Source organism: Mizuhopecten yessoensis, unplaced genomic scaffold (genome assembly GCF_002113885.1).
Source record: "Mizuhopecten yessoensis strain PY_sf001 unplaced genomic scaffold, ASM211388v2 scaffold2671, whole genome shotgun sequence".
In the NCBI taxonomy this organism is placed as follows: Eukaryota; Metazoa; Mollusca; class Bivalvia; order Pectinida; family Pectinidae; genus Mizuhopecten; species Mizuhopecten yessoensis.
In genome coordinates this window covers 2407935-2426885 of record NW_018404662.1, presented here as the reverse complement: position 1 = coordinate 2426885, position 18951 = coordinate 2407935, and the positions used below count along the sequence as shown (strand labels likewise).

At 34.4% G+C, this 18951-nt stretch overlaps 1 protein-coding gene across 1 annotated transcript; it reads right to left on the bottom strand.

Moving 5' to 3' along the window:
- Positions 1-8144: 8144 nt before the first annotated feature.
- On the bottom strand, positions 8145-18493 carry LOC110446325. Its single transcript, XM_021491414.1, has 7 exons — positions 18067-18493; positions 15361-15449; positions 14394-14742; positions 13562-13753; positions 12604-12766; positions 10476-10717; positions 8145-10180 (listed from the first exon to the last, which is right to left on the bottom strand). The coding sequence occupies exons 1-7, from the start codon at positions 18077-18079 to the stop codon at positions 9948-9950; spliced, it is 1281 nt and encodes a 426-aa protein (XP_021347089.1). The 5' UTR covers positions 18080-18493; the 3' UTR covers positions 8145-9947.
- Positions 18494-18951: the final 458 nt, after the last annotated feature.

Sequence of the window (18951 nt, the reverse complement as noted above, 5' to 3'; positions counted from 1 at the left end):
ATATCGTTATACCATTTGTCCACCATAAGTCTATATCGTTATACCATATGTCCACCATAAGTCTATATCGTTATACCATATGTCCACCATAAGTCTATATCGTTATACCATATGTCCACCATAAGTCTATATCGTTATACCATATGTCCACCATAAGTCTATATCGTTATACCATATGTCCACCATAAGTCTATATCGTTATACCATATGTCCACCATAAGTCTATATCGTTATACCATATGTCCACCATAAGTCTATATCGTTATACCATATGTCCACCATAAGTCTATATCGTTATACCATATGTCCACCATAAGTCTATATCGTTATACCATATGTCCACCATAAGTCTATATCGTTATACCATATGTCCACCATAAGTCTATATCGTTATACCATATGTCCACCATAAGTCTATATCGTTATACCATATGTCCACCATAAGTCTATATCGTTATACCATATGTCCACCATAAGTCTATATCGTTATACCATATGTCCACCATAAGTCTATATCGTTATACCATATGTCCACCATAAGTCTATATCGTTATACCATATGTCCACCATAAGTCTATATCGTTATACCATATGTCCACCATAAGTCTATATCGTTATACCATATGTCCACCATAAGTCTATATCGTTATACCATATGTCCACCATAAGTCTATATCGTTATACCATATGTCCACCATAAGTCTATATCGTTATACCATATGTCCACCATAAGTCTATATCGTTATACCATATGTCCACCATAAGTCTATATCGTTATACCATATGTCCACCATAAGTCTATATCGTTATACCATATGTCCACCATAAGTCTATATCGTTATACCATATGTCCACCATAAGTCTATATCGTTATACCATATGTCCACCATAAGTCTATATCGTTATACCATATGTCCACCATAAGTCTATATCGTTATACCATATGTCCACCATAAGTCTATATCGTTATACCATATGTCCACCATAAGTCTATATCGTTATACCATATGTCCACCATAAGTCTATATCGTTATACCATATGTCCACCATAAGTCTATATCGTTATACCATATGTCCACCATAAGTCTATATCGTTATACCATATGTCCACCATAAGTCTATATCGTTATACCATATGTCCACCATAAGTCTATATCGTTATACCATATGTCCACCATAAGTCTATATCGTTATACCATATGTCCACCATAAGTCTATATCGTTATACCATATGTCCACCATAAGTCTATATCGTTATACCATATGTCCACCATAAGTCTATATCGTTATACCATATGTCCACCATAAGTCTATATCGTTATACCATATGTCCACCATAAGTCTATATCGTTATACCATATGTCCACCATAAGTCTATATCGTTATACCATATGTCCACCATAAGTCTATATCGTTATACCATATGTCCACCATAAGTCTATATCGTTATACCATATGTCCACCATAAGTCTATATCGTTATACCATATGTCCACCATAAGTCTATATCGTTATACCATATGTCCACCATAAGTCTATATCGTTATACCATATGTCCACCATAAGTCTATATCGTTATACCATATGTCCACCATAAGTCTATATCGTTATACCATATGTCCACCATAAGTCTATATCGTTATACCATATGTCCACCATAAGTCTATATCGTTATACCATATGTCCACCATAAGTCTATATCGTTATACCATATGTCTGCCATAAGTCTATATCGTTATACCATATGTCCACCATAAGTCTATATCGTTATACCATATGTCCACCATAAGTCTATATCGTTATACCATATGTCCACCATAAGTCTATATCGTTATACCATATGTCCACCATAAGTCTATATCGTTATACCATATGTCCACCATAAGTCTATATCGTTATACCATATGTCCACCATAAGTCTATATCGTTATACCATATGTCCACCATAAGTCTATATCGTTATACCATATGTCCACCATAAGTCTATATCGTTATACCATATGTCCACCATAAGTCTATATCGTTATACCATATGTCCACCATAAGTCTATATCGTTATACCATATGTCCACCATAAGTCTATATCGTTATACCATATGTCCACCATAAGTCTATATCGTTATACCATATGTCCACCATAAGTCTATATCGTTATACCATATGTCCACCATAAGTCTATATCGTTATACCATATGTCCACCATAAGTCTATATCGTTATACCATATGTCCACCATAAGTCTATATCGTTATACCATATGTCCACCATAAGTCTATATCGTTATACCATATGTCCACCATAAGTCTATATCGTTATACCATATGTCCACCATAAGTCTATATCGTTATACCATATGTCCACCATAAGTCTATATCGTTATACCATATGTCCACCATAAGTCTATATCGTTATACCATATGTCCACCATAAGTCTATATCGTTATACCATATGTCCACCATAAGTCTATATCGTTATACCATATGTCCACCATAAGTCTATATCGTTATACCATATGTCCACCATAAGTCTATATCGTTATACCATATGTCCACCATAAGTCTATATCGTTATACCATATGTCCACCATAAGTCTATATCGTTATACCATATGTCCACCATAAGTCTATATCGTTATACCATATGTCCACCATAAGTCTATATCGTTATATCATATGTCCACCATAAGTCTATATCGTTATACCATATGTCCACCATAAGTCTATATCGTTATACCATATGTCCACCATAAGTCTATATCGTTATACCATATGTCCACCATAAGTCTATATCGTTATACCATATGTCCACCATAAGTCTATATCGTTATACCATATGTCCACCATAAGTCTATATCGTTATACCATATGTCCACCATAAGTCTATATCGTTATACCATATGTCCACCATAAGTCTATATCGTTATACCATATGTCCACCATAAGTCTATATCGTTATACCATATGTCCACCATAAGTCTATATCGTTATACCATATGTCCACCATAAGTCTATATCGTTATACCATATGTCCACCATAAGTCTATATCGTTATACCATATGTCCACCATAAGTCTATATCGTTATACCATATGTCCACCATAAGTCTATATCGTTATACCATATGTCCACCATAAGTCTATATCGTTATACCATATGTCCACCATAAGTCTATATCGTTATACCATATGTCCACCATAAGTCTATATCGTTATACCATATGTCCACCATAAGTCTATATCGTTATACCATATGTCCACCATAAGTCTATATCGTTATACCATATGTCCACCATAAGTCTATATCGTTATACCATATGTCCACCATAAGTCTATATCGTTATACCATATGTCCACCATAAGTCTATATCGTTATACCATATGTCCACCATAAGTCTATATCGTTATACCATATGTCCACCATAAGTCTATATCGTTATACCATATGTCCACCATAAGTCTATATCGTTATACCATATGTCCACCATAAGTCTATATCGTTATATCATATGTCCACCATAAGTCTATATCGTTATATCATATGTCCACCATAAGTCTATATCGTTATATTATATGAAGAAAACGTTTGAAAATGTCAAGGATGATGTACAAAAGAAATAATACCTATTTAAATCTATTGTTTTAGACACCAAGACTATTTGCAGTGTCGAGTTTATTTAAGACAGCTCTGTGTGGGTGCCTTAGTCATAAAACAGAAGGTCACGAAAACGATTTCCACTAAAAGCATCTCTCTTAAGGCTGTGGACATTTTTATTATAGAGGGTTAAATGCCAACTATGCGATTGGAAATTAATGCGACAAAAATCAAAACATTTACTCTTCATGAGGTCTTGCGGAAGTCATATTTCAGGTACATAAATTGGAAATATTACTAATAAATAATTTAAAAAATGGTATATCCATCATGATGCTATATCCAAGGTAATACGAACGTGGATGTCAAATACAAGGATACTAAATCATCGGTATATAGGTTTTTATTCTACATCCATTTTAATACAAAAGACACAATATCCAATATACGATAAGAAATATGTTTAATGAAACATACTTATTGGTAAAATAGTGTATTATTATTTGTGTACTTCATTGTCACAGAACGATCACAGAAGCAGGATATCAAATTACACTCAGGAACAGATGATTTTCTATTTTAGTGTCAAACCCTTTGATAGTCAATAAGCTGTCTCTCCGTTCCATCAAAATTACGGAAATAGAGTTATTAATTATGAAGTCAAACTATGTACAAAATATGCTTATCCATCATCATCATCTGATAACTTACACCAAAATATTTTTTCGGACACCTTTCAATATGAAAATGACTATTGTGTAGTATTGTGTATATACACATAAGACTATTCCACAGACACGCATGAACAACCGAGACAAATATTGTTTACGTACACAATTGAAAAGAAGCCGTGTTTATACATTGTGCAACTGGGCCTAACGTGCAGACACGTGTACCGAAGAGTCTTATAACTGTAACTACGTATTGAGACATGATCTGCCATTTTTTTTAGTTAGGTCAACTATTTATAGGTCAGCTCGGTCTTCCAGTTTACGAGTTATGAGATATAAAACAATAGAAATATGTGGAGTTATGTGATTTGCATTTGTAAGCTATTTAATTGTACGACTTAATTGATATGCTTTGGAATTGTTTTACTGTAGTTTAGACTTACTTGCCATGGTGTGTACATTTTTTGTGAAACGTATTTCACTGTAGTTCAGACAAAGTATGTGATATTGTAGTTTCATGACACGCAATTTCATCGTTTCCCTGTAGTCGTCTTTGTTAATCTCCAAACCCGTTTATCATGTTATAACATTAATGTTTTGGGTACGATTCATGCTTCATAACAGGGAGTTGTTTCCGTTTGGTTGAGAGTTATATATTTGGTCGAGCGATTTACACCGTTAGTATTCTGTTACCAGAATCAACATAATAAACTTTGTTTTATATTGCAAAAATGTTAATAAATTACGAGTTGTATATGTAATCAACATTAATTAACTGATCTTTGAATAAAAAATGGTATCATTAATCGGTGTTTGTAGACATGTTAACTTTATCGTGAGACATTCCTGACGTCGTTTGCGATGTTTCTAACTGTAGGGAGATTATAAACTTTTGAGAGATGTTTAGATCTTAAGGTATTTTATGTAGGGAGACTGTAAGGGAAAGAAGGAGGTATAACATATATGCGTTCTAAATGTTCCCCCTAAACGGATTAAACGTCTGCTGTTGTGTTTTTCATGCACCTTAGTGTCGTCGTTGATTTATGTTCTTCCACAAAGACCATGTATTTTTTCCCCCTTTTAAACTCTTTATTCAAGTCCTTTAAATCAGTACTTTTAGTGTTCTGAGCTGATTTCACGTTGTGTATTTTTGCGTTCTTGCGATCCCAAGACCGGTTAACATTAGATGTTGTCTGAAGCCTCCGAATTTACATTAGATGTTGTCTGAAGCCTCCTGATTTACATTAGATGTTGTCTGAAGCCTCCGGATTTACATTATATGTTGTCTGAAGCCTCCGATTTACATTAGATGTTGTCTGAAGCCTCCTGATCTACATTAGATGTTGTCTGAAGCCTCCGGATTTACATTAGATGTTGTCTGAAGCCTCCGAATTTACATTATATGTTGTCTGAAGCCTCCGAATTTACATTAGATGTTGTCTGAAGCCTCCTGATTTACATTAGATGTTGTCTGAAGCCTCCGGATTTACATTAGATGTTGTCTGAAGCCTCCTGATTTACATTAGATGTTGTCTGAAGCCTCCTGATTTACATTAGATGTTGTCTGAAGCCTCCTGATTTACATTAGATGTTGTCTGAAGCCTCCTGATTTACATTAGATGTTGTCTGAAGCCTCCTGATTTACATTAGATGTTGTCTGAAGCCTCCTGATTTACATTAGATGTTGTCTGAAGCCTCCTGATTTACATTAGATGTTGTCTGAAGCCTCCTGATTTACATTAGATGTTGTCTGAAGCCTCCTGATTTACATTAGATGTTGTCTGAAGCCTCCTGATTTACATTAGATGTTGTCTGAAGCCTCCTGATTTACATTAGATGTTGTCTGAAGCCTCCTGATTTACATTAGATGTTGTCTGAAGCCTCCTGATTTACATTAGATGTTGTCTGAAGCCTCCTGATTTACATTAGATGTTGTCTGAAGCCTCCTGATTTACATTAGATGTTGTCTGAAGCCTCCTGATTTACATTAGATGTTGTCTGAAGCCTCCTGATTTACATTAGATGTTGTCTGAAGCCTCCTGATTTACATTAGATGTTGTCTGAAGCCTCCTGATTTACATTAGATGTTGTCTGAAGCCTCCGGATTTACATTAGATGTTGTCTGAAGCCTCCGGATTTACATTAGATGTTGTCTGAAGCCTCCTGATTTACATTAGATGTTGTTTGAAGCCTCCTGATTTACATTAGATGTTGTCTGAAGCCTCCGGATTTACATTAGATGTTGTCTGAAGCCTCCTGATTTACATTAGATGTTGTTTGAAGCCTCCTGATTTACATTAGATGTTGTCTGAAGCCTCCGGATTTACATTAGATGTTGTCTGAAGCCTCCTGATTTACATTAGATGTTGTTTGAAGCCTCCTGATTTACATTAGATGTTGTCTGAAGCCTCCGGATTTACATTAGATGTTGTCTGAAGCCTCCTGATTTACATTAGATGTTGTTTGAAGCCTCCTGATTTACATTAGATGTTGTCTGAAGCCTCCGGATTTACATTAGATGTTGTCTGAAGCCTCCTGATTTACATTAGATGTTGTTTGAAGCCTCCTGATTTACATTAGATGTTGTCTGAAGCCTCCGGATTTACATTAGATGTTGTCTGAAGCCTCCTGATTTACATTAGATGTTGTTTGAAGCCTCCTGATTTACATTAGATGTTGTCTGAAGCCTCCGGATTTACATTAGATTTTGGCTGAAGCCTCCTGATTTACATTAGATGTTGTTTGAAGCCTCCTGATTTACATTAGATGTTGTCTGAAGCCTCCGGATTTACATTAGATTTTGGCTGAAGCCTCCTGATTTACATTAGATGTTGTTTGAAGCCTCCTGATTTACATTAGATGTTGTCTGAAGCCTCCTGATTTACTGTTACTGTTTCACCGTATTTTTCATACTATTTCGTCATCAGTGTTACTCGCCTAATAACATTTTAACTTACTCAGATTGTAAAGACATTGTATGAGGTGAATAAACAATGATACCATCCTCTGGTTGTTAAGATATTGTATGAGGGAAATGGACACTGATATATCATACAAATAGTTACAGAATATCGGAGCTAGTTAGTAGCCAATAACGTAAATCTTAAGTACAATACTAATATATCGTATGAAGGAAAATTGTATACTTCTGAAACAACTTATAAATTAAGTTCTTAATTTTTAGAATATTTTAATCTGATACTCAACCAAACATTTATCAACCCAAATATATGTGACCTGTTAGCAATGTTTCCCCGTTCAAAACCACTATAGTATGTAAGATTTAGCAGCACAGTGAGTAATGGATGAGATCGCTTTGCCAACACTGCAACACACTGCATACTAACTGTATACCGAGAAGTATTTGCTGCAGTTTCATTTTCGTCTTTCTTGTTCTCTGGAATGATGGAGAATTTATCATTACAATGAACATCAGTCAGCAACATAAGTTACAAAGTAATTAAATGTGAAAGGCGAAATTATTACTGGGCGAAGTGTTGTATGTTTTGGTGTTTGAAAAGGCGAAAAATTCTCGGTGTTTTTTCGGACATTTGTACATTTCAAACAACTCTTCTGAAAAATGTTTTGTTGGAACTCTTATACAGTTCTGGTAAAAGTGCAGTCGTATATAGGTATACATAAGTGCCACGTTTATCACAAAGCACTGTTTAATTTAGAAACAAAAATGAAATGAACATAAGATTAAACATATTTTTTTTTACATAATTTCTATACCGAACAATTAACAATCCCGTGTTATTTCCCTTGGACTATCTGCAAACAAATTTTACAATGTATTTTAACATTTTGACTTCCATAAACATGATGAACTTAGGTAAATAATCCAGATAAACGATCAAAAACAACAATTCATCAAACCTGTTTGTATATTTATTTTTTATCAAAGTAAGAAATATATAATTATTACAGTAGTATAACAATATATTAAGGATATCATTAAAAGATATTCATTTAGATTTGTTATTGAAAATTCAGACGCAGATCCAAAAGAATATGAATTGCTTTAAACTATATATTGCTATACGCATGTCCAATGTCAATCGTTGACATCTTAAAGAGGAATACGTTACATCTCAATAGTATATGAATATTTATCACCGCACACGAAGACGAAGATTGACGAAGATCTTGACTTCGTTTTTTCACAATTAATATTTCATGATAACATAAATTTCGATCGAAATCTAAACAATTTTGCCTGTTATAATAACTGAATCATGGCGTGCGTTTGCTTACTAATTGTAGCATCGACCATCGTAGTTATTGATTTGGTATTTCTTACATAATTTATATTTATAGATTTGAAGTGAGATTAAATGAAGTGGGTTTCATAGTTGAGTCTAGGACAATGGCCAGAGACGAACTTATATATCACAATTGTATACCAACATTATATGATTCAGAAATAATTTACATCATTTATTGTTTCGTTTAATCTTAATTTTCATAACCTTCCTATACTTTCAGTTAAGGAAAATGCTAATTATAATAATAAGACAAGTTTTAATCGAGTATCTTGTAGTCATCTGTGGGTGTATTTAAAAATAAATCACATTCACTCCAACACAATAACAACAGATTATATATGAGTATATTGTTATATTATACAATTTGGTATATTTATAATCACTGCAAACATAATGAAGCCAAAAACAGAGAAAGATAAGTCATGGTTTACGATCCCCTAACCACTGGCAAAAAAGTACATGTATTACTAAAACTATTTCTGATAATAAAATCATACCTCGACAGACTTTTATGAGAAATAATTAAGATGAAATAAACAAAATATAATCAACAGCAGTGTTCTGAGTGGGGAAATAAATAGTAGGAGCTAGACCGGGGTTCAAACGATGGACTTCGGATAGTAACCAATCTCGCCAACGGAAGTATCCATGGTAAACTATGCTACAGTTATGTCCTAACAGAAGTGAAAGGAATGTTACTGTATATACAAAAACAAATGAGCTGTCTCGCCAACGGAAGTGTTCATGTCCAACTGTGCTACTGTTATGACCACACGGAAGTAAAAGGGAGGTCACTGTATATTAAAAAAAAACGTTGCAGTCGGACAGGGTCTTTAATTTACACAAGATCAGATTGGGAAACGAATTCCTCTGGATGAAACCCTTTCACAACCAACATAGAGAGGTCAAACTTAATTTGACTCAAAACGCTTTGAAAAATGTCATTTTGTTATCTGACAAAATCTAGCATATCATTGGCACAATAAGAAAGATTCATCACTCCGACTTAACAATCATACACAGAAAATTGAACGAACAGCTTCAAAACCATACTATGAAAATCTAGCAAATAACTTTTTAAAGTGATTTCAATTCCTGAATTCAATAGCTTAACGTTTTAATGCATAATTAATATATTGCTTCTTGTTGCTGTAAGCATTTTAAGACCATATGATATGGTGCCTTGTTTTTCACCTTTAGTCGATTTGTCGAATGTAGCAGTCATACAACCGTGAAAGGTTACATACCTGTAAGTATATCGTCCCTAATGTTCTCATTTTTTCTAAAGTACAGGTTCACAGGACATTAATCACAGAACCCTTTGATATCCTGATAGAGGAAGATCATAATACTGGACCAAAGAGTCGACATTTTTATTTTCTATTCTTAAGAAGGTAACTGAAAACAATTTCCATATACCTATACTTCAATTTCGCCTGAATTAAACACGTCAGGGAAATCCCTACGTAACGTTGCCACGAGGGAGTGGAATTCCCTCCGTATAAGGGCTTCTATCAACTTCTCTGGTGTCGCACCCCTCTCACAGATAAACGTCAAACACTGATAAATCTGCTCCTTAACATTGTTAGGATGATTTATTTTGATCTCTGTTATCTTTGCATCAACGTTTCCATCAGAGTTATTCGTCGTAACTGAAAAAAGATGAACAAACGTCTATGAATGGTTAGCTTGCATTTATGTTTCTTGGCGAATCAAACACATCTTTAACAACCAGATCATACATGAAACATAAAACAAATTACAGTAAAACATTTGTTTTCAATGCAATGTTGGCATATCATATAGCAAAAAGAACCTTTATAAGTCCCATATTGAATTTGAAATCGCTTCTCATTGATAAACATCAATCAGTTATTAAAGTTTCCGTTAAAACGATCATCAAGGTTTATTTGTGATTTTTTAATGTGAATAATTGTCCAAAGGTACCTTGATAGTACTCCCGAATGAAAAATTCCCACGGTCCGTTTGTAATCAAATATTCACCAACGCTCTGCCTTATAACATAAAAAGACGATCCCCAGCTATCCTTCGGAGTCTGGTTGGGTTGAGATGACGTTGACGGCAGAGATAGTGCCACACCTGTTGCTGTTACAGGGAGAGACGACTCTGATCGCTGGTCACCATAGGCTTGGTATTCAGATTGGGGATATGCTGATCTGTTGGGCGACCTGAATAGGTACAAGAATACGGTATGTTACAGTTACCTACACAAATGTACACTACTGGATAATTCAATGCGATTTAGATTGTACATGGTAACCACGTGTCTATAATCTAGCAACTTCACATCTGCTATAACGCCTTTTTAAACAAGAGGCCCAGAGGGCCCGTATCGCTCACTTGGATAAAAAAGCAATCATGGGAAATTATTCTTATTACAAATTATCCCTCCAATGGTACTGAAGAAGAAGGATTTTAAAGATTCAAACCTCAAATTCCCCCTTTTGGACTCAAACACTCTGCACCCAGAGGGGCCACGACCTCCTTTTGAGCCCCACCCTCTACACCCAAGGGGGCCACACCCACCATTTATACAAATTTGAGTCCCCTTATTCAAAGGAAGCTACAGGCCAAATATGAATAAATCCCTTTATCCCTACAGTAAGAGAAGGATTTTAAACGTTTTTCCTCTATTTTCCTTCCTTGGCCCCACTCCTCTGCCCCAAAGGGATGCCACACCCATCGTTTATACCAAATGGAGCCCCTTGGCCAAAGAATGCTTCAGACCAAATTTGGATGAACTCCCTTTATCCCGACGGTTGAAGAATGATGTTAAAAGTTTACCTCTATTTCCACTAAAATGAGTCTCCTGAGCTCAAGGATCCTCCAGAATATATTTAGGATATAATCCCTTGATCCCCACGGTAGAAGAAGGATTTTAAAGGTTTTATCTCTATTTCCCCTATTGGGTCCCGTTCCTCTGTCCCGAGGGGTGCCTTGTCCCAAGGATTCTCCTGACCAAATTGGGATACAATCCCTTAATCCCTATGGTAGGAGAACAAGTTAAAGGTATTACTTCTATTTCCCCTATAGGGCCCCGCTTCTCTTCCCCTAGGGAAGCCACGCCCACTGTTTACCAAAAAAATTGAGAGCCCTTGGCCTAAGAATGCTCCAGGCCAAATTTAGCCAAAATCTACCTGGCGGTTCAGGACAAGTAGCGTTTTAAAGGAAAAGTTGAAGGACGACGGACGCTGCGATATTGCAGGTGAGCTAAAAACGGACAATAATAATAGATAGTGAGGAACAGATGATAACGGCTGGTCATATCTTATAATACAAGTGTTGCGATCGATGTATTCAGTTCTAAGTGGCTTTCTAAACGGTATACTATTAAACGTGTTCTGGTCTTGTTAAGTCACTCTGCTCTGATCCATTGGTCAGATCTCAAATATTGGTCTAGTCTAGTTTGATCACATTGGTCTGATCCCTAAGTTTGGTCTGGTCTAGTCTTATTGGTTTGGTCCCTAAACTTGACCAGTGAGATCAGAGCAGACCAGACCCAACCAGATGAGACTTTGTTTTATAGTATGCCATTCAAACCTAGCATTGTTTTATACCGCGTTATCTACTGGAACGAAGTAAATAGTCCGCACTAGTTTATCGTTGTTCAGGTAGAATACTCCTATTGCTTATTGGTGACGGCCGTATAACGGCCAAATATGACACCAATCCCTATTAACGGTACGACTTGTTTAGTAGGCACTTTCTCCTTTCCGCTCTATTCTTGGTATGTTTCGAACCACGTCAGACATCGGTTATCGATCCTTGTCCTTTAAGTGCTACTGATGTGTCATACATCAACAAAATCCAATGTGGTTCACTAACACGTTTATTTTGTTTAATTTTCAGCATTGACAAATCGAATGGTTGGTTAGGTACTTCCTTACTGCGTATATTTAGTTATTTATGCTGAAGTCAAAACGCTGTAACCAATGGAAGTTGTAATAATATTAATACCATACACATCATTGCTATTGCATATACACTAATGTATTTTACATTTACCTATCTAGTAATTATAATTTTTCATTATTTGATATTGGAAGTCACAAACCTTTCATCGGTTAATTGATTTAACCTCACTGCATCTTGGCCATGCTCTTCATTGAAACAACATTTCTTCGATTTCCTAAGCCATAGGATGAGTAAAACACCAACTCCTAGTATAAGTACAGTTGCGACAGACAGGACTACTGCCAACACTAGCTTCCAATCAACTGAAAGTACAGCACAGTACATAAAAACAATTACACATTTCGATGATAAGACATTTTTAAGAGTCGACTTTATTGAAGAAAATAGATAAAATGGTTTTAATTATCCAAAGAGGCAATTAAAATTATAGCGACTTCAACAATACAATGCATGAATATACTGTCAAATAATGAACGGGAAGTTACACTGAAACTATATTTTGTACAGATATCCTACATGAACAGAACAAATCGAATATTTATTAAAGCCACTAAATAAATATGAAAACATTGCTGATATATCTTATTAGATGATACTAACAACTCTGTTATTATGAAAAAAACACATTAAAAAAAAGAACAATTGTACTCGTACCGTACTTTATCAAGAGTGAATCTTCCATTTTGTTTATATTTCACCCCAATTTCATTGATTTGAGTCTCTCTCTCTCTCTCTCTCTCTCTCTCTCTCTCTCTCTCTCTCTNCTGTCTGTCTCTCTCTCTCTGTCTCTGTTTACTCTTTAATTCACTTTTCTCCATTCTATAGAGAAAATAAAATTACGTACACGGACAGAAGAATGTCTTAAAATCACACTTCATGTTTAATTTTGTGTTAGCGGTATTATTTCGGGGTTTTTTTCAGGTTGGGAATTTAAAATTTTACAGCAACACATCATATTTTGTTACACTGTACATTACCACCTGTTCATTTAAATAAGTCGAAGTTCGTGTCCAACACATTCTCCAGTTACTGTGTGTTAAATATAGAATCCCAAGTATACATTCTAATTCATAAACGATGTTCAAATGCAAACGTACCTGGTGATGAAACTCTATGCTGAACAGGGGGTTCGAGATTACACTTCCGGTTCTCCGTCAAGGTACACTCAGTCAAGATGATCCTTGGGCCACACTTTATGCATGGTTGGCATTCATCAAATTCGGAAGTAGTAGAAGAAAATGTTTTTCCCGATACACATCTAGCACAGGTTGTATTATTTTTCGAGGTACCTGAAATATCATAAAAGGACAAATCATTAGAGTGTACAACTCATAGACATTATTTAAAATAATGTGTAAATAAAAGCAGTCATTTTTATGATTGCACATGAAATTTGAATTAATTAACCAATTTGTCAATTGTTTGGAATCCGTTTTTACTTGTATTCTAGTTTATCGGACCGTAAAGGCGATCACTCACGTTTTATACATCGTAATGTTTCTCCGTTCACGTCAATTGTAATCAATTTTTTGTGAATATGATAATTTTCTTATGTTCCATCTTGTTCAATGGGAAACTCATATTTAAATATATATAGTTCATGAATAATACAACAATTAAGAACTTCTGAATATGTTTCTATATAGACCATCAAGAGATACATGTACTGACTTCGATTTGCAGGTCCATATACTTACATTTTCACCCTAGAAAGTTAAATTGATAAATAGTTCGTAGCAACGTTAACAATGATTTTTTTTACCTTCAATGGAATTAAAATAAATTAATTCTTCCCAAAATACTTAAACATAAGGACAACAGAAGTGTTCGTTATAAAAGATTTTGGTAATTTTTACTTGTTGTCGATTTTGTTATATAAATAAACTTAAAACGTAAACGGCTTACTGAAAAGACAGCAATATTTACTACCTTTGACATAAACACCATATCCAGGCCCGCATAGACCAAACTTCTGGCAGACTGCATGGTATTTGTCCAAATGCGGAAATAGATTGAATTTTCCGTTTGGACATTCACATATTAGATTTGATGTGTTTGAACAGTTAACGACAGGCACCAAGTCAGCGATTTCACAATATTCCATGCAAGGATCACAATACTCTGCAACGTTATACTCCGACGTGAATGTCCCGTCCTCACATAGTTGGCAACGGGAATTTGTGTTCTCGCTGACACAGTGGCTCAGGAGGTGGGTACCCGGAGAACATTTCACACACTTCACACCAGAGGGCGCTACGTATACTATGTCCGATTTTAACTGAAATAGACATCCAACGAAACAGGCGTATAGGTATTGTAGTGATATCTTTATACAAGGGGTAATATCACGTGTTGTCTATATAGATATAAATCAGTGTTTTAAAACCTCTACACGCTAACTTTACACCCTGGTAATGTGTGAAATATAAACAAACACTGAACATCATGTCACTTTGTCAGTTTATCACATTGCAGAATAGCATTTATAGTCGAAAACATCGACAGCAGAAAGTAAGATAGTATGAATCTAAAATTAGAATCTAAAAAAAAACTATTTGCTACCTATATATGTTCCATGGCATGTCTTGTTTTTCATATAAGATAGCATATCAAATATCTCTGTTTTGTTATAATTTTTACATTATCAGTTTAAGCTGCAAGTAAATCGCTTTGTGACAAGGGGAGTAGCTCCTGTTCCAATTTATATGTTAGGAACGTCAAAACACTCGTTTTATAATCATTTGCCCCGACAAAAGATATCACATACGGGTGACTAATATTACAGTGTACCTAGCTGATAATTAGTTAAGTGATTCACACAAAATTGACAAAGTTAGTGTGAAAAACAGTTAATTAGGATACAAAATCATCAAAGTACTAGTTAACGTCAACTTACATTTTCTTCTTTATCTTTGGCCTCTGAATTCAGGACACATGTCAACAGAATTGTCAATACCACAGCTGATATTTTCATATTATCAAAACCTGAAATGTGCAATGATAGTAATATATCATTAATTTGACCACTGTATAGATGCTTAAACAGGGGTCAAATCAAATTGGATGGTTATAGGTTTATTGGTTAAAGAAATAACGCCGTCAGGATATAGTTTCGGGAACCACGGTAGCACTTTATATTATAGATTACTATTGTACTGGAACAAATGTCTTTGTGTAATATAGATTAGAATCTAAAGTTACCTTTTGTGGTACGCTTTGCATGATACGTTATCTGTGCCTGCTGATACATTTGATTCTCATCGAAATAATGTAAACACTCTAGTGTTAATTCATTTATATTTTACTGTCATAGATATAGGAAGATAAAGAATAACTCATTGTTAATTCTCTGAAATTCGAAAAAAATCAGGATGGCATGATCAACTTAAGAAGTCCTACAAGTTTGAATTTATGACATAGTGGAAGATTTGGTATACTTATATCACTAAGGTTGTGTAATTGTGTAAATGACGTAAAAAGTGATCAGCTGATGAGATAACAAATGCCCTATTAAGTGCTGGATGGCGTTCCTATTGGAAAATATACTAACAATAATTGCAAATAAACCAAAAGGTTCGTTATACAAGACTCAAATGTAATAATTAGTCACAGTGACATTAGTACAAAATCTTCGCGCTACAATCCGGGAAAACAAGAGTGATTAAGATAAATTGATTTAACTTGTTTCATAGTTGTTATAAAAATTATATTGTAGTATCTGTTGACCTAAACAGCATGCAGTAAGAAAAATACCTGGATATATGCTCAAAGGATGAAGCGCATTTAACGATAATATTCAACCTCCAATAACGTGGTCATCATACAAAATAAAAACTCTTAGTTTTTGCATGTTTTTCACTCAACTAAACTATTTGCTACCTGCAATGTTTAACTCGGTGAATGGTTGTGTTTAAAAGATAAAAGATAATCACCTTGTGAACAACTGGGCCGGTAAAGAGTAGTGGCAATAATATTCGTGTTCAATGTGTGGATATAAACATTAATAATACTGTCGTCAGTTTATAACCATGGAATATTAACAATAGTCATAACGACATCGGAGTAGTCAAAGTGACGTCAGTATACATGTAGGGATATTAACAGTAGTCACAATGGCACGAGTACATATTCTGACGAAATTAACATTAATCACGGTGATATCAGTTATTAATCTGGGTATGCGAGGTGTATTTTCGACTAACAAATGCGACATGACCAAACTGTATCACAATCGTAAACAAATAAACGTTTATTGTATAGAGATAGGTTAAAACCACGACATCATTACACAATGTTTCATAGGGACAATAAGTAGTCATCTTTATAAGCTATAATAATAATGATCAATGTGGAAACACTAGTACAATTTATATTTGGTGGTGGGTTAAATAATCGAATGTCATCAGAAGAATATTCAACTGTATCATCAAAAAGTCAACTAACTTTATATTGTTACGTACTGGATATTTGTACATACACGATGTATACTCAGACTTTATATTCCTCACTAAGAAATTTATATTTTTCATATACTTTAATGATAATGATTTATTAAAATTGTTAAGTTTGTTGTAAAATATGAATTCGGAGCTGTAGGTCCAATTTACAAGCTGCAAATAAATATGGAAACTATTTAAGATATACAATGTTTGGGAGATGCTTACAGCAATTAGTCCATTTATTCGAAGGTAATACATTTGAGATATCTCGATATAAAGCAGTCGGCAGAGATATAGTGAAATTATTCATGCAAAAAGACATTCGTTTGTGCAGTTGTGTTTTACTATCAAAACATTCATGGTAGACGCTATGAAGTACTGACTTGAACAAGTTATATATAGTAATGTCATGTAATAATAATTGATGATAGTTGCTAGTCAGTTTAGATAATATTATCATATAGAGAATGAGTATTGACATGAGTATGCATAGAGAGTGTATAAGTAGATAATTGTATGAATGTTTGATTGAGTGTATGAGTTTAATACAATACTATAAATAGCTTGTTAATAACATGTATATATATAATGTCATAATTACACCATCATGGAGAAGATTGATACAGGCCTAAGATGTTATCTTATCCATTTATGTATGTTAATATATATATAATAAAATTTATTAAAATAAATGTCATTTAATAGATTTTTGTTGTTGTGATATGGTAGATTTACAATCACAGACGAATGTCTCAGTTCAGTTCGCAGTTTAAATCTTTGGGATTTCCAGTTATTTCTATTTTTAGTCATTGTGGTTTTTCAAAGGGTATTTTCATATAAAACTATTTTTAAAGTCGCGTAATCAGGTATAGATAAGTACAATGATTTAATGAATATTTAATAATGAAGATTGCCAAATGACAAGTCTAAGAAAGATATTAAAATCATTGCTTTCAAGCTTTACTTTCTGGGATCTCGACACATGTTAACACTTATAGATGTTATCAAACGAAAGTCTGATATGTTCATGTTTATCTCACTTTCAACCCAGGTTTTGAGACATCCAAACGGGTTTAAAATATCGTTTAACCATTTTGACAATACATACATACACATATACACACAGTGTGTTGCTTATTAATAAAACAAACTGTTTAACATACCTTTTTGTTTCATGCTATCCGGAAATACCGTCCCGGCTGTGTATTGGCCGGGTACAGGTGTATGTGAACATTATATGTACAGGCATAAAGTTCACACCTCACATATGTGTAACAGTAACGGATACATTATTATCTACCTGTACATAGAACACGAGCTCATTATTCAGGATATATATACATTTAAGCTACTTAATTAAGTACATTATATCCTTCGTAATATAACCTTTTTGTTGTTTTTATTTTGTTGTTATATGACTTCCTAAATTGTGTATCGGGCTCCTCGATACTGGGGTGTAAATCTAGTTGACACCGTTTCTGGTAATTCCATCTGTATCTATAGATATGTGTAATGCATCTGGCTGGTAGTTGATTATTAAAGGTATGTTGTACAGTATAAACTTATCTGTGCATGTGTGAGAGTCAAGTTATCGATGCCCCATTAGCTCATTTGCTTTGCAACTTTATTTTAATTTGAACTGTTTATAATATACTGTAATACGTTCTCGTCATAACGACATTCGTAAACCGTAATAACGACTTTATTTCTCGTTAAAACGTCATTCAAACGTTCGTAATAACGACTTTATTTCTCATTATAACGTCATTCGAAATTCGTAATAACGACTTTATTTCTCGTAATAACGACATACGAAAATCGTAATAACGACTTTTAAAACTCGTAATAACAACACATGAAAAGGGCGGCTTTCGTAGTTTTTGATAATACTGTGTAGGACTAAATAAACGCCTGCAATTTTGAACGCTTCGCTTCTACAGCGACTAATGCCTTCGTCGACCTACAGACTACTGTTGAAATACTTGTAGTACATTCTTGTAAGAAATAAGAAGAAGCGAACTTGGTAAAAACAGAGAAATTACGAATAT

Excerpts from the sequence above, each read along its gene's own strand:
- LOC110446325 (XM_021491414.1), bottom strand. Across the intron at positions 13,754-14,393 it reads ATATGGTGTTTATGTCAAAG|GTACCTCGAAAAATAATACA; the intron begins GTAGTAAATATT and ends ATGATATTTCAG. Across the intron at positions 12,767-13,561 it reads GCATAGAGTTTCATCACCAG|TTGATTGGAAGCTAGTGTTG; the intron begins GTACGTTTGCAT and ends CTGTACTTTCAG.